Here is a 20,319-nt window from a genome sequence, read left to right as displayed (position 1 = left end):
TCCACATATAAAAACAATACATGCATTTAAAAACAAAACATAAAGAAAAGAAAAAAATAGTCTGTATACTTTATGTAAATCATAATTTTAAAGAAGAAGACATACTACAAGACACATATTGGACTTCATGCATATTTGACTTAATAGGTGTGTACACTGCATCAGTGGTGTAAAGTAACTAAGTACATTTACTCAAGTACTGTACTTAAGACACACTGTACATTGAAGCTGTGCAATCTGGTGGGTGGATCTGAATGTAAGAGCTGATATTGATCTGCGGGTTGTGGGATTATTTTTTCTGGCAGCGCGGCCGGCGGTTTCCTGTGAGACTTCTTTATTATGGAAACATGATAGCTATAACGCCAGAGGCAATCTCTCCAATTAACCCCACCGCCCTCCCAATCCCTGCCTGTGCCGCCATCCCCACCCGCGGTGGAAGAAGTACTCACATTCTGTACTTAAAGCATTATTATGCACTATTTATTAGTGAATAAAATGTTATTTTATTGTTTTGTTTTTAGTTTTTCTAAGTACAGCAGTACAATGAGTTAAAAAAGACGACAAATAGACGAGACCCCAAAACGCCAATAGCTTGTTTACATTGTGGTCCATTAACACATTGACTGCCAGAGTTTATTCATAATGTACTCACCCCTGTGCCAGCAATTTGCGTGTTTTTAATTTTTTTTTGTTTGTAATTTTTCATTCAAATACATTCTCTGATTGTGTTGTCAAGCACCTACGATTGTTCCACCAGTAGAGAGCAGCACATCCAGACATTGATCACCTCGCTCGCACCCCTCCCAAACAGGCCCACGTCATATCCGGTCATTCAAAGGATGTGACGTTTTCGACAATTCCCGGCCCGCTGATCGGCCTGAAAACGATGTGATACACTACGACGATGACTGTTAGTCACCCGGACCAAAGAAAATAGAAGTTGAGCTGTCCGTTCGTTTGTTATACCGTGTGAAAAACCGTGTTTTTCCTTATTCTGGCCGAAAATCACCGGAGAAAAACAACGTGACCCGGAAATGAATTTTTTTTTTTACATCCGGCTCCGGGTGAGTGTGACGTAAGTGGAAAACTAAAGTGTTGATGAGAAATAAACACAGCCGTGCGATCACAGATTAAACAATGAAAATTCAAAAGAACGCATCAATGCGATCCTGGCACTCAAGCGATGGATTTGAAAGAACGCATCGATGCGATCTTGGCACTGTATGTGTTAAACATTCAACACTAAGACACCTGGACAACAATACAAAATATACAGTTTTAAGCAATTCATGATAATAACATACAGTAGAAAGGAGGTGGAGGGACAGGTATATGACACATGGAGGATGCCACTCACAAGAGACATAGCAAAGCTCACAGAAGGAGTGAGCCGTATGTTGATACAATATAACTTACCCAATCTGTATGGTAGAGTATGTTAATACAATTTAACGTATACAATTGGGGTTTGACATGAATTTTGACCTGAAGGTCAAAATTCTATTTCTCCCCTGAGCAAGCAGACAGGCTCTAAGCGATATTAGCTCAGTGGTAAAAATGTCAGACTTGCGCAGGAGACCTGGGTTCAAATCCGGGGTAGAACGGGAAAGGTACATAGTTAAGTTACAGTAAAAATAGAAAACAAAATGTTTTGCGAAAATAGCCGATCAGCTTGTAGATCGGCTATTTCCGAACAGCTGAAGTTTAAATAGGGCTTAATTGGTTAATGTATGCTTTGCAATAACAATCTAAATATGCATAGTAACTTAACTCTCTCAGTGCCAATGAAAAAATATATATATTGCGAACCATGCCAACTTTTTTCTTTTCTTTTTTTCAAAGTAAAAAAAAAGTGCTTAGGAAGCGAGATACAGCCTTTTTCAGTTATAGGTTAAACAAAGAGTGGATGGAGCTGCAAATCTTCAGATAATGATATCTTGGGTTCTGAACACTTTTTTCAAAAAAAAAAATCTCGTTCTGGCACTGAGGGTATAACCCTAAAACTCGGGATAACTCGGGGTCTGGCACTGAGAGAGTTAAGAGTAGAAGAGTAGAGTAGTATTGAAAACTGAACATACTGAAGTAAAGTAAAAAATACCAAGAAAACCCACTTAAACCCTTTATGGTTGACTGGAGCTCACAACGCGTCTGTGAGCTTGTCAATCTGCTATTTTCTTTTGCGAAAGCCTTCCCCAATATCCTTCCCCAATACAATAAGGATGCTGGGGTTTAAGTGGTTAATAGGGGTGTGCCGATACACTAATTTCACCAAACGATACGATACGATATTTGGCTCACAACTTCGATACGATTTCGATACGATACGATACGCATTTTTTTATTATGAAAATATATGGGGGAGAAAAAATGCAAACAAATAATTCTGTTTTTGCATTATTCAGACGCAAACTTGTAGCTTTTCAGCTACAATAGCCGTTTTGAATCCAAATAGGGCAATAGTGTGACACCTGACCCGAAAAAAAACAACATGTTGTCACCCTTTTCACCTCGGGGCTGTTTTCAAGCCTGATTATTATTATTGTAAAAAATATATATATTTATTTTTTCCCCAAAACGATACATATCGTCACGAAAACGTATCGCGATATATCGCGGGACGATATATCGGCACACCCCTAGTGGTTAAGTATTTGGTTACGTTCCACCAACTGATCCGTACCACTCTCTCTCTCTCTCTCTCTCTCTCTCTCTCTCTCTCTCTCTCTCTCTCTCTCTCTCTCTCTCTCTCTCTCTCTCTCTCTCTCTCTCTCTCTCTCTCTCTCTCTCTCTCTCTCTCTCTCTCTCTCTCTCTCTCTCTTTCTCTCTCTCTCTCTCTCTTTCTATCTCTCTCTCTCTCTCTCTCTCTCTCTCTCTCTCTCTCTCTCTCTATCTATCTATCTATCTCTCTCTATCTCTCTATCTCTCTCTCTATCTCTCTCTCTCTCTCTCTCTCTCCCCCCTCCCCCTCCCCTCCTCAGTGGAACATCTCAGACTACTTCTTCCAGAGGGGCGAGGCCATCACGGCGGAGCTGGAGCGCGAGGAGGCGTCCCTCCAGAAGCAGGCCCAGGAGCGAGGGGAGGCCCTCCACAGGCCCTTCCACCCGGCGCCCCCCTTCGACTGCCTGTGGCTGTGCCTGTACGCCAAGCTGGGCGAGCTGTGCGTGGACCCCCCGGCCCGCCGTGCGGAAGAGCGCCAGTCAGACCATGTTCTCCACCATCGCGGCCCACGGCACCTTGCTGCAGCAGCCCACCTGGCACATCGTGGTCTGGAAGGTAACGTTACTAACTGTAGCTAATGATCTGCATAGATTAACCCATTAACCCATTGATACCTGGAACGCATCTGTGTCACTTTAGATGTCTTTGGCTATTCAAAAATAGCAGATCTACAAGCTCATAGCGTGGCACCGAGTGCCGCGCTACGAGCTTGTAGATCTGCTATTTTTGAAAAATCGTGAAAATTATTTTTTTATATTTTTTTCCGATTTTTTTTTTAGGATTTTGAATTTTTTAGACGCGGCCTCAGGTCTTAATGGGTTAAGACCTGAGGCTGATCTAAAAATGTTTTCTAAATCCAAACAGTTTTTTTTTTCTTTTAATTATAAAAAATATTTTTTCACGATTTTTCAAAAATAGCAGATCTACAAGCTCATAGCGCGGCACTCGGTGCCGCGCTATGAGCTTGTATATCTGCTATTTTTGAATAGCCTAAAGAAATCTAAAAGTGACACAGATGCGTCCCAGGTATTAATGGGTTAAAGTTTCCAGTCGCCCACGACTGATTTCACTCATTTAGATTCCATAGAAGCCAGCATGTCTTCTATGGCATTGGTTCTCAAAATAGGGTTAACTTAAAGGTAGGGTAAGTGATTTGCGTTGGTTAAAATAATTGTTAAATAGCTCTATATTCTGATAGTACTCGTTGCTATAGAGTGTTTGTTGAGTATTAGGAGTCTCCTTGTCTCTCCAGCTCTTTATTAAACAGAAAATGCATTTTCGTTTCAGTTTCAGTTTCATTTCCAATTTTATCCAATCAGGATAGAGAACTCAATCAGGATATAGATTAAACAAGTGAAATTGGAAGTGATGACACTAAGAAATGAGCACGCAAAATTGGAACTGGAACACTATACAAATTAAGCTTAAAAATTGGTACTTTCTCCTGATTGGCTGAGATTTTGACACCTACCGAAAAATGTATTTTCTGTTTATTAAAGAGCTGGAGAGACGGGGAGACTCCTGTTACTGAACAAACACTCTATAGCAATGATTACTATCAGAATATAGTATTTTAACCTTTTAACAAAATACTTTTTGTTTTAACCCAAAAATATCACTTACCCTACCTTTAATTATTATTATCAGGGGTGCACATAACTTTTTTGGTGTAGTTCTCAGATGGGCACCTGGAGATGTAACTTGGTGCGTGCCAAATAAATGGTAAATAAAAGGTCCGGTTTTTCTTTTCTTCACGCCGTTTGGTGCCCCCACACCAAGGTCGGTGCCCGGTGCTGCGCTGTTTTTATCCGCCAGATTGGGACGTTCGCGGCATATTTTGCACCATCACGTTGCGTTCATCATCGGTGACGAGTGCACAGCCAGCAGCGTGCTGCGTACAAGACGCGCGACTGACTGTGTCTGTGTGTCAGCATTCGAGGCCACTCTCACACAATCACGTGCAGCATGCGTCCCCTCCCCCTCCGCCTAATGGCTGTGTAGGGGGCCGACGGGCAGTGGTGTAAAGTAACTAAGTACATTTACTGTACTTAAGTACAATTTTTAGGTACTTTTACTTTACTGGAGTATTTCCAATTTTCAATACTTTTACTTCTACTCCACTACATCTCAGAGGCAAATATTGTACTTTTACTCCACTACAATTATTTGAAAACTTTAGTTACTAGTTACTTTGCAGATATAAATGATTACATTATAAAACATAAATTAACCACTTCAGTCCTATTTTATACATAGGCTATTTGAAAATAGCAGATCTACAAGCTCACAACGCGTTGCATCGCGACGCGTTGTGAGCTTGTAGATCTGCTTTTTTCAAATATTTAGTACTTTTACTTTTGTTACTTAAAGTATATTTTGATACCAATACTTTTGTACTTTTACTCAAGTAAATTTTGAATTCCAGACTTTTACTTGTAACAGAGTACTTCTAGATTGCAGTATTGATACTTTTACTTAAGTAAAACATTTCAGTACTTTTTCCACCACTGCCGACGGGTGCTTTAGCGTGATTGTGTGAGTGTGGCTTCAGGAGGTAAATTCCTGTCCCAGCGGTCCCAGCTGTTGGTACGCGAAAGCGCTTCCCTTCGTCTGATGTGCCGCGCAGCATGCATTTTGACCACGCATGCGCACCTGCGCACCAGTTATGTGCACCCCTGATTATTATCATGTTTTTTTTTAAATAGCATTACAAGCAGATCTACAAGCTCACCATGCGTTGCATTGCGAAACACTTCATTGGAAAATATTTATAAAACTCAGACGTATTTGACCCATTTTCATTTTAAATAATGTTCACACAAAAAAAAAAAGCAGATCTACAAGTTCGCGACACGTAGTGAACGTGTAGATCGCCTTCGTTCGCTATTTTTTGCACGATACTGTACGACGAAGTAAGGCATTCATTTACGAAAGAAAAATCTGTTTAAATATGGAGGTTTCTGTGAGACGGCGACGATAGATTGATTGGACTCTTAAGGAAAAGAAGACAGAACAAACAACGTAGGAAACAACAACAACTCAAAAAAGAAAGCAATGGCGTAGATGTGAAGGTTAGCTAGAAGACAGCTCCACTAAGTGACAGAAAAATAGAAAAGAGAAATGAAACTGAAAAAATATCTGTGAAAACAAGACAGAAAATGGAATCTCTGTTAGATTCAATGAATGAAGTCTCCCTTTTTTAATCTTTCTTTTATTCTTATGGTGTTTGGAACTGTGGATGTGCATATAGTACGTCCTTGGAAGCCAGCCAATAAGGCTCTCTCATTGAACAGGAGCTCCATTCAAATCAGGCCAAACAGCAACTTAAAAAACAACAACAACAAAAAGGGACTAATTTATTTTCCAAAAAACAAACCCACCATCGCTGTCAAGCCGTCATATTGCTGACTCCTCTGCTCAAATCTCAAGTCAACTTCACACACGCATATGGTCTGCTATAACCACTTAAACGGTTGTCCCCGGAGTCCCTTAGGGCTCTCTACTAGTGTATTTTCTGTTAGAGCTCTACATTAAATATTTTTGCTGAAAATAGCCGATCATCAAGCTCACAGCGCGACACGTTGTGAGCTTGTTGAGCACAATTGTACAAAATTGTAGGTCTTTGTGACAAAATTGTTGCAAGCGTTTCAGTGCTGATTTAGATCACGTTACATAGTCAAGTGCAATAGAGCCATATTATGAATATTTTTGGAGCATTTAAAATCAATAAATCCGTTAAGACAACTACATGACAGCAGACAGTTTATGTTAATTGACAACAATGCATCGGACCGCCTGCAGATTGTTGTACAGTTCTGTAGCAGCAGCACGAGATAATTAATGACTCACCTGCTGCGAGGGAAGCTGAGAAAGAACACACTTCCAAAGTGTGGACTTTGTGTGTCGGTCACATTCACAGGCACAGCATTTTCATATCGTAAAAATGAAATTTAGCCAAAATGTTTGTTATTCACTTGAATTATTCACAAAAAAAAGTCACATAATACAGCTTTAACCCATTTAGACCAGGATAGCATCTTGTGTCATTTTTGATTTCTTTGGCTATTAAAAAAATAGCAGATCTACAAGCTCATAGCGCTATGAGCTTGTAGATCTGCTATTTTTTGGAGAAATCGTGAAAACTTTAGTTTTAAAGCGAAGATTTTTAACTCTGATCTGTGCTTCTAGGGGGTCCTTGGACCCCCATCTCAAAATGTTTTGTTCCAGGGACCCCCCAGAAGGAAATATTTGAGTTACCAAATCTTCGCTTTAAAAAATATATATTCAAAGATTTGCACACATTTTCAAGATTTTTCAAAAATAGCAGATATACAAACTCATAGCGCGGCACTCGGTGCCGCGCTATGAGCTTGTAGATCTGCTATTTTTGAATTGCCAAAGAAATCCAAAAAAATGTCACAGATGCATGTAATCAAGCCTACCTTGTTGACTGAACTTCAGGTGTGTGTGTGTGTGTGACCAGGTGCTGTTCCACCTCCTGGACCGCGTGCGGAGGTCCTCCTCCACCGCTGACAAGGAGAAGATCGAGTCCGGAGGCGGGAACATCCTCATCCACCACTCTCGAGACACCGCCGAGAAGCAGTGGGCCGAGACCTGGGTGCTGACGCTGGCCGGAGTGGCTCGCATCTTCAACACCAGGAGATACCTGCTCCAGCAGCTAGGTGAGAGCGCTTGGTTCCATTTAGTTTAGTTTAGTTTATTTGAAAAAACTGTACAGTTATAACATTTAGAGTTCTCAAATTCTGCCCGAACCCGACCCTACCTCTAGTTTGTCTTCCTAGCCCGTGTTATAAAAGAAAAACGGGCGACAATGGCCAAAACTCAATTGAAAATTGACGATCGAAAATCGGCGAAAGTGGCCGCTTTCAAGATGTTTTGGCCACTATCTCTGGAACAGAAGGTCCAATCCGCTCAGTTCAAAGCTTGTTGGATGCGTGACTTTAAGGACAATAAGCACATCTTGACATCTTGTCGGGTTTTTCGGGTTTTCGGGCCCGTTGAGAACTCTAATAACATTCCAAGGAAGAAACACAAGAAAGTCTAGTACTTATTTCCATTGTGCTCCTCTGAGGCCTTTGCAGACAGGGTGCGATTTTCCGCACGAAAAAAACGGACGATATCATTTTTTAAATGAACACATGGTTCTCTTTGGCCTCATGCACACCGGCTCCCAATTTACCGTGCGGCGATGCGTTTTTTTTCCAATCGAACCCAGTTCGATTCGTGCGTCTTTTCGCATGCGGTAAAAACTGATTCGCACCCTGTCTGCAAAGGCCTTTACTCTGCAAAAAACATGTCCGATCACAGGGTTACAGTCCACACAGGGCGCTTTGGATATCATCTGCATGCCACAAGCATGCAGATGATGATATATGATTCACACACGCAATGTTCTTATCCATGTTGTGTTATTGGCAGACAAAGCTCAAACAGCTTAAACATCAACTTCCCATGGCTGTGGGAGCGACGGGTGGGCGTGTGCGTGTGTGTGTGCGTGTGTGTGTGTGTGTGTGTGTGTGTGTGTGCGCGCGTGTGTGCGCGTGCGTGTTCGCAACGAAGTTGTGCATGCATGCGCGACCACAGACCGGGCAGACTTAGCCCAGACATAACTAAACGTCTGCAAATACTTTGACTGTTGCACGGCAGCATTCGATGGTGGTCGACCTGCCTAAACAAAATGATAATCAGTTCACCTGAATGGTGCTAATAGTTGCTACTACTACTTTTTTTATGGCTGTTCAGCAACACAAATGCAATGCCTGTACACAGCGCATAACCCAGCGTCTGCAAGTACTTTGAGTGTGCATATCCCCGGACGGGTATGGACTAGTTATAACATAACGCAATAACCCGGGCCAATGCTAGGTACTGAAACTTGAACACGCTAATCGACGCATTGCAAAAGTGCCGCGTTGTCAATGCAATAAACCTGGCAATGCCGGCCATGCAAGCTGATAACATGTTGCGACACTCTGCTTGCAATGCTTATACTACAGTCTGACGACATTGCTTTGGGCAAAGGGCAGGATTGAGAAGGATTTAGAACTGTACAGCCCTATTCTTGAGATAGTTTTTTTTCCTGCATTTATCTTGGTTCTGCATTTATTTGGTTTTGTAAAGGCTGGCTCTGCCTTGAGGCAATATCCAAGACCTCATTTCACTGCTTGTCTTTTCGATTTTCTCTGCCACCGTGACTTGTTGTTTATAAGAGAAGTGCATTGATTTTTTTTAGAGGTAGTTTTAATTATTGATTTGAGATAACCATAAGGGACCTTTAACCCATTAAGACCTGGAACGCATCTGTGTCACTTTAGATTTATTTTGCTATTAAAAAATAGCAGATCTACTAGCTCATAGCGCGGCACCGAGTGCCGCGCTATGAGCTTGTAGATCTGCTATTTTTGAAAAATCGTGAAAAAATATTTTTATATTTTTTTCAAAAAACTGTTTAGAAAACATTTTAAGAATCGGACTCAGGCCTTAATGGGTTAAAAAAAATAACATCTTGCCTCGAACCAAAACAATCGACAAAAGCACATGATATTGACCCTATGTCCCTCTTCCCTGATTAATATGCATTCATGCAGTGGTTACCAGCTCTGTGGTCTTGTGATTAGAGTGTCTGCCCTGAGATTGGGAGGTGGAGGTTGGATTCTCTGGATGGGTCATACCATTGTCTCTGGATGGGTCATACCATTGTCTCTGGATGGGTCATACCATTGTCTCTGGATGGGTCATACCATTGTCTCTGGATGGGTCATACCATTGTCTCTGGATGGGTCATACCATTGTCTCTGGATGGGTCATACCATTGTCTCTGGATGGGTCATACCATTGTATTCGCTCTCCCTGCCCTTCTGTTGAGACATTTAGATCCTGTGTCCTGTGTTTGACACAACCTTTGACACTTTCTTTCTTTCTTTTCTTTTTCCTTTATTTATTCAGGGAAGCCCATTGAGAGCAAGCTCTCTTTTTCAAGGATGCCCTGAGAACAGCAAATAAAATACAATACATACATAATGAGAAACAATAACAAACATTTGAATCATATTACAGTGTCACAGATTAAAATAAACATAGTTACATGAAGCAGGTGTAGTCACTATGTAGTGTGTCCTCGAGAAGCACCCTGAATGTCTCTATTGAGAACATAGTGTGTCCTCGAGAAGCACCCTAAATGTCTCTATTGAGACCATAGTGTGTCCTCGAGAAGCACCCTGAATGTCTCTATTGAGACCATAGTGTGTCCTCGAGAAGCACCCTGAATGTCTCTATTGAGACCATAGTGTGTCCTCGAGAAGCACCCTGAATGTCTCTATTGAGACCAATCTCACCCGTTTCAGAGAGTTTAAAGCAGTCTTTCCTTGTTCACTGCTCTTACGAGGACTGGTATATCTAATGTGTGTTTGTGAACGTGTTGAATGTCCAGTAACCTTTGGTTTCAAAAGCGAGTATAGGTATAAAGGAAGCTTACCACTCAAGGCCTTATAGATAAATAAAATACAATGGCGTTGTGAGCTTGTAGATCTGCTATTTTCGGCTAATGTTCTCCTCAGAAAAGGAATTCTAGGGTTCAAGTGGTTAATGTAAAAAACTAAATCCTATCACTCAAAGATTTGGCGGACCCCCTATAGTAGCTCTGAGGACCCCCTAGGGGTCCCGGACCCCCTGTTTTAAGACCCCTGCTATAGAGGAAACCTATTTGTCCTCTTAATATTTTTTATTAGGTTCTCGATATGAACCATCTTTAACACAAATCCCTTCTTCCGTTCCAGGGGACTTCTTCAAGGCGTGGGAGGTCCTCCTGGACCACATCCAGTCGGCGGCCCTCAGCAAGAACAACGAGGTGTCCCTGGCCGCTCTCAAGAGCTTCCAGGAGATCCTGCAGATCGTCACGCCGGTCAGGGACTACGAGAAGGCCTCCTCCTCCTCCTCCTCGGAGCTGGCGCTCAACGCCCTGGACGCCGCCGGCGGCGGCGTCCCGCCCGGCGGCGTGCTCATGGACCCGCTCAGCGCCTCGGGCCCCGGCAGACCGGCGCTGGTCCGCTCCGACTCCATGGTGGAGCGGCTGACGCGCTACAGCGACATGCTGGCCCCGCCTCCCCCGGGGGCGGGGGAGGCGGAGGAGTCCTGCTGCCCCCCGATGGACGACTCGGCGCTGTGGTGGTCGGCGTGGAACACGTGGTACCGGACGGGGACCGAGGCCACCAGGCCGCCGCCCCCTGCCGCCGCCGCCGCCGCCGCCGCCGCCGGAGGTACGTCTCTCACGGTCCTGTCGTCGTTATTGTTACGTTCGTCGGCCCCGGATCGCCGTTGTTTGAGACTTAACGCAGTTATGTTTGCAGAATTGTCCGAGTCGTTTCCATTCATTTGTATGAATTCATCTGTTGAAAATGTGTCATTTTCAACTACCTGTACTGTTAAAGGTAGGGTAAGTGATTTGCGTTGGTTAAAATAATTGTTAAATAGCTCTATATTCTGATAGTACTCATTGCTATAGAGTGTTTGTTCAGTATTAGGAGTCTCCTTGTCTCTCCACCTCTTTATTAAACAGAAAAAGCATTTTCGTTTCAGTTTCAGTTTCATTTCCAATTTTATCCAACCAGGACAGAGAACTCAATCAGGATACAGATTAAACAAGTGAAATTGGAAGTGATGACACTAAGAAATGAGCATGCAAAATTTGAACTGGAACACTATACAAATTAAGCTTAAAAATGGGTACTTTCTCCTGATTGGCTGAGATTTTGACACCTACCGAAAAATTTATTTTCTGTTTATTAAAGAGCTGGAGAGACAGGGAGACATCTGTTACTGAAAAAACACTCTATAGCAATGATTACTATCAGAATATAGTATTTTAACCTTTTAACAAAATACTTTTAACAATCGTGTTAATAAAGTATTCAATCAATCAATCAACATTTTCAAAAATAGTGGAATAGCGGTTGATTTACAAGCTCACAATGTGTCACAAATTATGCAGCACGTTGTGAGCTTGTTGATCAACTATTTCCTATATCATTTTTTTTTTATTATAAAATGATTAAATATGGCCTGTTTTGGCCATACTGTACTAGGCACTTTATTTTGATTATTGGTACCGTGTCATTGTCAGTCAATTCTGTGTACATTTAATTATAATTTAATTTATAATTTAGGTTTACAAAATGAGTTTATAAAAGCCAAAACAGAAATGTTATTTCTAGGTTCCAACGTTTTAATGCCAAAATGAACACAATTAACTCTTTGATACCTGGAACGCATCTGTGTCACTTTTAGATTTCTTTAGGCTATTCAAAAATAGCAGATCTACAAGCTCATAGCGCGGCACCGAGTGCCGCGCTACGAGCTTGTAGATCTGCTATTTTTGAAAAATCGTGAAAAAATATTTTTTTGTTTTTTTTCAAAAAACTGTTAGGATTTAGATTTTTTTTAAGAATCTTCTCAGGTCTTAATGGGTTAAATTACGAATCGCAATTATTTGTATGACAAATTAATCGTCGTGCTGGTGACAACCCCTAGGTGGTGGTAGTGGTGGCACCGAGAAGCTGTCCTTCATCCCCAGCCAGCCCTTCCTGACGGCTCTGATCCAGATCTTCCCGGCGCTCTACCAGCACATCAGGACGGGCTTCAGCATGGAGGACCTGAAGAAGCTGGGCGTCATCCTGCACGGCGCCGTGTCCGTGCCCATCAGCAGCGACGCCTCGCCCTTCATCCTGCCCTCCTACACCGAGGCCGTGCTCACCAGCCTCCAGGAGGCCGTGCTCACCGCCCTCGACGTCCTGCAGAAGGTAATAAAGGCCTCTCTCTCCACATGCTTTAACCCATTAAGACCTCAAGCCAATTCCAATTCACCCCCATAGCACTAGCTGCACCACCATTCGAGTTCACCAGATCGGCCTGTGTTGGCAGAACCAACAACCTCCAAGTTCACTTGCCTAGTGAACGTTCTAGGTTTCACACTTCACCGTCCCCTGTGAAACCGCAGCACTGAATCTGTCCACTGTTAACAAATCACCCATACCTTGCTCAAATTTACCAATTTAGGGATCAGCCACATAACACCCTCCCAATCAAAAGTTGCCATTTTTCTCTCTTTACTATGACAAAATCAGGTTCCACTTTTCAACATAAAAACGAGCTCCCAGTTATACCACTGGAGAGCGGCCGCAATGCGCTCAACACTGAATTATGAGTCCACTTCATTTTCACGAAATAGTGGCACCAACGAAATGTTCTTACTCACATTAAAAGACTGTGGAACAGAACCCGGAGAGGTGGTAGGACCAACTGGACCAGAGATGTGGTCCACGGACCACCAGAGATTGTGGTCCACTGACCACCGGAGAATGTGGTCCACTGACCACCGGAGAATGTGCATTATCTTGTTTAGCAGTAAGTAACTTGTAGTAAGCAGCTATTTGCAACAGTTCATCTTGAAGACATTTGTCTAGCATCTCTAATGTTGGTTTAGCTGCAAACTGGTCAATATCGAAGGTTACCATTATCCCTCAACCTGATTTTCAGTGGTAACGCACCAGTTATTACTGCACCACTAGTCAAATCACCAATGACAATAAATTCACTTTACGGGAAAAATGGATCCCGGACGAGAAATTCTACAAATCCCAACAGTTTTCTGAAAAACGTATGTTTCTATATATCAGTGGTTCTCAAACTTTTTCATGTCAAGGACCCCCAAAATGATATGTATTTGGCCGCCGACCCCCATCAAAATATGTTGTTCCAGGGACCCCCCAGAAGCAAACATTTGAGTTACAAATGTTTGCTTTAAAAATATATATATTCAAAGATTTGCTAAAATGTTCACGATTTCTCAAAAATAGCAGATCTACAAGCTCATAGCACGGCACTCGGTGACGCGCTATGAGCTTGTAGATCTGCTATTTTTGAATAGCCAAAGTGTAAAATAACGCTTTTTAGCTCAAATGAAAAACTGATACAAATGCGTTCCAGGTCTTAATGGGTTAAAATGATCCGTGCAGTGTTAATTTTGACAGCAAATTGTGATTTAGTCTTTTGAATGATTTAGTTTTTAGTTGGTGTTTAATTTAATGGTGTTAGTAACACTAACAATTTAGTTTTAGTCCCATTTTAGTCTTCTGACATTGTTTAGTCTTAGTCTAGTCTTAGTCGACTAAATATCAAAACCTTAGTCTTTTAGTCTTTTAGTCAAAGACTAACAGTCAAAATTAACACTGATCCAGTGATGGAAGAAGGATTCATATTTTTTACTTAAAGGGATATTTCACTTTCAAAAAAACTTTGGGTCATTTTATCATCTACTCAGGCTTTTGTCAGCCCCCCAGACCGTTTTTAAGTTGCTTGATTCAGTATTTAGATATTTGATATTCATTTTATCAGACACGCCCCCTTCCTATACAAACCCATTATAACTTCAAACTCAATTTTTAACATAATAAGAAAAAGAGGTTGCGCATCAACAATGGGTTCTCAGTGGAGTGCTAGACCCAAATTCAGTATACATCTAAAAAAAGGAATTAAAAAAAATCCAAAAAGGTAGCACATCCAAAAAAAATCAATTAAATGGAGGACAAATTACTCACATTTCCACTTTTTTTATTGGCACACCAATAAATTGAACGCTTACGCGTTTCGGCTATGAGCCTTCCTCAGAGCATTCATATCACATCAATTCAACTCACTTTATACAAAGGGTCAGAGTTCACCAACAGCTGAAATCTGAAGTCAATCACCAAGGTCCAATCACTAGTATGCAAGAACACAGACAATTACAGGTAATTTGAGGCATATATCATAAAGTAACAAATTAACACATCCAATTCACAGTGAAGGGGTATCAAAGATAGTCTTAACCCAAAAAGCATTTTAAGCTATAATCGTCATTAAGTCCATTGGGTGTCATAGTGTTGAGTGTGTATATCCACTGCATTTCTCTCTGGGCCAGTTTCTTTAGAATATCACCTCCTCTGATAGGCATCACAATTTTCTCAATCCCACAGAATTTTAATGAAGAGGGTGAACCATGATTTGCTTCAGCATAATGTTTTGCAATTGCATAATCCATATTTCCTGTACGGATTGCAGTTTTGTGCTCTGATATTCTTTGTTTGAGGGGTCGTTTAGTTTGTCCTACGTATGCTAGACCACAGGGACATAACAGCATGTAAATCACATGTGTCGATTTGCAGTTGATAAATTCATGAATAGGAATCTTCCTTCCAGTGTGGGGATGATTGAATGATTTCTTGTCTGTTGTGTTGTTGCAACACAACAGGCACAGTTACCACATCTATACATTCCAGTTGTTGTCAGCCATGTGGTCTTCTTTTGAACCATATTTTTGTACATGACTGTACCTTTGATTGTGGGTGCTCTCCTAAATGCAACAAGGGGTGGGGATTTGCAGAGGTCTTTCACAGATGGCTCTGTTTGGAGCACATGCCAGTGTCTGTTGAGTATCTTTTTGATTTGTGAAGCACAGTGGTTATATTCAGTACAAAAACAAGCCCGACTTGGATTTTTTGTTTTTGGTGCATTAGATAAGAGATCAGAGCGGGAGGTGTTATTGGCATATTGTATGGCTTTCTGAATAGAATTGGAAGAATAGCCCCTGTCCTTAAACCGAGTACTCATAATGGTTTGTTTGGAGTGAAAGTCATCAAGATCTGAACAGTTACATTTAAGCCTCAAAAATTGACCTACTGGGATGTTGTCCTTTAGGTGTCCAGGATGGTTACTGGTAGCATGCAAAATCGTATTGCGTTCCATGTCTTTTCTGAAAATAGATGTGTGAATCATTCCAGTTTCATCCTTGGATATAGTTAAATCCAAATAATTAATCTTGTCAATGCTCTGCTCACAAGTGAATTTCAGGAAACTTGAGTTGTTGAGATATATCACAAAGTCCATTAGTTCAGTCTGTGTTCCCTCCCAAAATAACAGGATATCATCAATGTACCGTTTATATAATCTTATCTTTGAATGATAGGGGTTATTATTGGAGTCATGTACAACTTTTTCTTCCCATTGTCCCACAACCAATCCAGCCACAGAAGGCGCTGTTGCTGTCCCCATTGCAGTCCCAGATTGTTGGAGGTACCAGTTGGATCCATATTGCATGTAATTGCGACTCAGAACAAGGTGCAACAGTTCTAATAGAAACTTATTTGGGGGGTTTTGTGTTATTTCTCTCTTAGACAAGTAATAGGCAGCCGCATTCAAGGCATCTTCATGAGGAATGCAACCATATAAATTTTCAACATCAAGAGAGACCAATATTGTGTTCTGATTCAAAGTGCAATTACTCAGACAGTTAAGCACATCTTTTGTGTCTCCAAGGTAGGCGGGCAGATCCTTCACAAAGTCTTTCAAAAAGAAATCAACATATTTTGATAATGGTTCAGTGAGGGAGCCTCTTCCTGAGACAATTGGTCTGAGAGGGGGTTCTGTGGGATGTTTGTGGATTTTTGGAAGGCTGTAGATGATGGGAGTGACAGGATTCTGATTAGTCAGGTAGGCATGCTCTTTTTTTGTGATCCAGTCTGATTCAAAAGCAGCTTTCAATAGATTGTCAATTTCAGATTTGTACTCATTCAGAGGATTTTTCACAAGCTGCCTGTAGGTGGGGCTGTTAAGGTTTTCAAGCATTTTCTGATTATAATATTCAGTATCTAAGACAACAACTGCACCTCCTTTGTCAGCAGAACGAACAATGATCTCTGTATTCTTCTCCAACTCCTTTAGTGCACACCGCTCCTCATAGGTTAAGTTTGCATACTTGGGGCCTTTATCCTTCTTTAACATTTCTTCAAGGTCATGTTCGACAAGTTTGTTGAATGTCACAATTACAGGACTTAAGTTAATTGAGGGGCAAAATGATGACTTTGGATAAAACGGAGAGAGATTTTTTGCACCCGTTTCAGTCTCCTCAATTGGTGATATCTGTTCAGTGGAATATGGTGCACTCTTATGGTGGGGAGAAAATAAATGTTTCAAATGGAGTTGTCTCATGAACTTATATGTGTCCACCTTTAAGTTGAAAGCATTGACTTTATTAGTCACTGAAAATGAGAGGCCTTTGCTTAGAACTGAGGTTTGGGAGGGGGTGAGGGGGACTTTGGACAGATTTACTACCGGTGATTGAATTGTCTTGGGGACCTCCTGGGCTGCCCCCTTTCCTCTTTTGCCCCGCCTCGTTTTCCTTTTCCACCTCTTCCATGGTGGTGTGGGCGGGGTATGTCCAAAAAAGTCCCTCCTTGGCTGGTTGGGATGTCCTCACTCTCACTCTGTGTGCTTGACTTGCCAGTGTCAGATGAGTAATCAAACTGATGGTGGCCACCTGTTTTGGCCCTGGTTCTCTGTTTTCAATTTTTAACATGTTAGATTCATCTAAAACACCCGTCCTTGGTTTTGGTGACTCACCCCGCCCTCCTAATACGCGAGGGGGCCGTGTTTTTTCGATAACTTTTTTCATAAACTTTTTATATTATTTTTTGGAAAATGAAAAATAAATAAAATAAAAAAAAACGGTCTGGGGGGCTGACAAAAGCCTGAGTAGATGATAAAATGACCCAAAGTTTTTTGAAAGTGAAATATCCCTTTAAGTAAAAGTATCAATACCACAATGTAGAAATACTGTCTGTTACAAGTAAAAGTTTGGTATTCAAAATTTTATTGAGTAAAAGTGCTAAAGTATTGGCATCAAAATGTACTTAAAGTACCAAAAGTAGAAAGTAGTCATTATGCAGAAATTTCCTATTTCTAGTTTTCAAAATGCATGAAAATCTTTCGAAAATAGACGATCTACAAGCTCACAACGCGTCGCGATGCGTCGTGAGCTTGTAGATCTGCTATTTTCAAATAGCCGTAGTATATAGTAGATATAGGGGCTAATAATCAATAATCAAAATCTATCTAAACTAGTAACTAAAGTTTTCAAATAGTTGTACTGTTGAGTAAAAGTACAAATTCTGCCTCTGAGATGTAGGGGAGTAGAAGTAAGGAAATACTCCAGTAAAGTAAAAAATACCCAAAAAAAAAGTACAGTACTTTAGTAAAAGTATTAGTTACTTTCGGATCCATCCCATGTCACAGATCCATCCCATGTCACAGATCCATCCCATGTCATAGTGTTAATTTTGTCGACTAAAATTACCGCCATGACAAAACATGTTTGTTGACTACCTTTTTTTACACTGACAAAAGCTAAATAAAAACTAAGCTATGATGACTAAAACTAGGACTAAATATATTGACAATTTCGTCAACAAATAAAAACTAGACTAAAATGTTAGAGATGATCCAGTGGATCCAGTATAGCTACTGTAAGACGAGTCATCTTATGCTTGGCTGCACGTGGGTGTCACTGTCAGCACTCTGAAAATAGCCGATCTACAAGCTCAGAATAGTTTATATTCATCTGCACTTACTCTATTGCTCGTGATTAAATAATAACTACATTAGATCCATCAGGAACCAGTGGTGTAAAGTAACCAAGTACATTTACTCAAGTACTGCACAATGTTGAGGTATTTTTTACTGTAACTGGAGTATCTCCAATTTTCAGTACTTTTACTTCTACTCCACTACATCTCAGAGGCAAATATTGTACTTTTACTCCACTACAATTACCCACTTCAGCCCTATATACATTTCGGCCATTTGAAAATAGCCGATCTACAAGCTCACAATGCGTCGCATAGCGACGCATTGTGAGCTCGTAGATCTGCTATTTTCAAAGGATTTCTATACATTTTATACGTTTGAAAACTTGTGAAATGGGACATTCTGCATAATGAGTACTTTCTACTTTTGGCACTTTAAGTACATTTTGATACCAATACTTTGGTATTTTTACTCAAGTAAATGTTGGACTTTAACTGGTAACAGAGTATTTCCACATTGCAGTATTGATACTTTTACTTAAGTAAACATTTTTAGTACTTTGGTATCACACAGGCTCTTTCTTTCTATTTCCTGAAAAGCACAACCGTTTTTCTCGGACACATACGAGGTTTTTCCGACCCTTTTTGTCAGCGACAAATATCCTTGTGTGCAATGCAAATGGCAGGCAGGGCCTCCTGGCCTGACCGCATGATGTCAGCGTTGTAGTGACTGTTTGTTCTCCCCCTGCTTGCAGGCCATCTGTGTGGGTCCAGAGAACCTGCAGGTCATGTACCCGGCCATCTTCCAGCAGCTGCTGCTCTTCGTGGAGTTCTCCTGCAAGCCGCCGCAGTACGGCAAGATGGAGACCAAGCACGTGGCCAACGCCAAATACAACCAGGTAGGGTGGGGGGTAGGGCTGTCAACTTTCCTCAGAAATTATATTCAAATGTTGGTCTTATAAAATTGGCAGATATTCGAATATTATTATTATTATAAAAACATTTTTTATTTATTTTTTTCAAAATGTTTTTACAGAAACGATACAAAAAACTATGTATCGAGTGCTCGGATCCAATAAAACATATCTTTTGTTTGTTTTTATAACTTGATACATTGTTTTTTGTATTGTCCCTGTCAAATAAACATTAAAAAAAAAATATATATATATATCGAATATACATATTTTCCCCATATTCGAGGAATATTCGATATTCAAATAATAATTCACCAGCCCTAGTGGGGAGGGAGTGGGGGGAAGATTTTTTTTGTCCGATACCTGCAGGATACCAATACCCATACCAGTATGTAACAAAACTAAATCTAGGAATAGATCATTAATACATAAACCGGGGCAAAAGCATTCAAAATACAAAGTAATTGTTTACAGTAAATAAGATGTCATCATGAGATCGATATGCCATAGAGTGGCATACTCCATGATACAGATACAAGTATTGTTTTTGCAGTATTGACAGCTTTTTCCAATACTGCTATCCAAACAGCTACAGGAAAGATTATAGGGGTAATAAGCAAAACAAAACGCAGTGTCTCAGGAGAGGCAGAGTGGATCGTCTGGGACTCACACACACGGTTCCTGGTTCCAGGAACGCAGACCATTTCCGTCGCTGTCGGACAGAAACGTCTTATCTCCATATTTAAACCTTTCAACTGTGTGTGTTTTTTAGTGAATTAACGCCCTACTACTTCGTCATACTGCAGCGTCACACAAAAGCATCAAAAGTAGCTGATCCACAAATCAGAAAACGTTGTGAGCTTGTAGATCTGCTACTTCTGATGTTTTTGAATTTGAATCCTGTAAAGTAACAGTTTTGGACAATATGAGGTTTCCACCCTGACAGAGACCGTTTACCACTTAGTTCTGCTGCATCTGAAGGAGAAAAATGCTCTCCAGCTTAGATTGACCTTTCTCCTCAATCTCACCTCTTTACTCAACAAGAGGACCCTTTATACTTTGACTTTTTCATGTCTTCTTCCCTGCTCATTGTTTTCCTTAGGAATCTAAAAGAATGCATTTTGATGAAGCAATAAGGAATCCAACAGCTGCTGTGCCTTATCTATCACAGGGATAGGCTCAATGCTGTTTGGATCCGGCAGCATTGGCTGGCTGTCTGAAGCTCATTACTCTAGTCTAACTCATGTTACTGCTACACGCTACTCGCTGCCTGT

At 41.0% G+C, this 20,319-nt stretch overlaps 1 protein-coding gene across 1 annotated transcript in view; it reads left to right on the top strand.

Moving 5' to 3' along the window:
- mon2 (MON2 homolog, regulator of endosome-to-Golgi trafficking) overlaps positions 1-20,319 on the top strand; it is a 135,487-nt gene that overhangs the window by 96,423 nt on the left and 18,745 nt on the right. Inside the window, 6 exon segments of the mRNA XM_080436709.1 lie at positions 2,979-3,167; positions 3,169-3,273; positions 7,202-7,400; positions 10,515-10,994; positions 12,265-12,533; positions 18,887-19,030. Of these exon segments, the coding sequence (XP_080292835.1) occupies positions 2,979-3,167; positions 3,169-3,273; positions 7,202-7,400; positions 10,515-10,994; positions 12,265-12,533; positions 18,887-19,030 (1,386 nt within the window).

The sequence above is a fragment of the Gymnoscopelus braueri genome (assembly GCF_963280865.1).
Source record: "Gymnoscopelus braueri genome assembly, chromosome: 9".
NCBI classification, from domain to species: domain Eukaryota; kingdom Metazoa; phylum Chordata; class Actinopteri; order Myctophiformes; family Myctophidae; genus Gymnoscopelus; species Gymnoscopelus braueri.
Note: the sequence above shows the minus strand (reverse complement) of the source record. Positions and strands in the feature narration are given on the sequence as shown.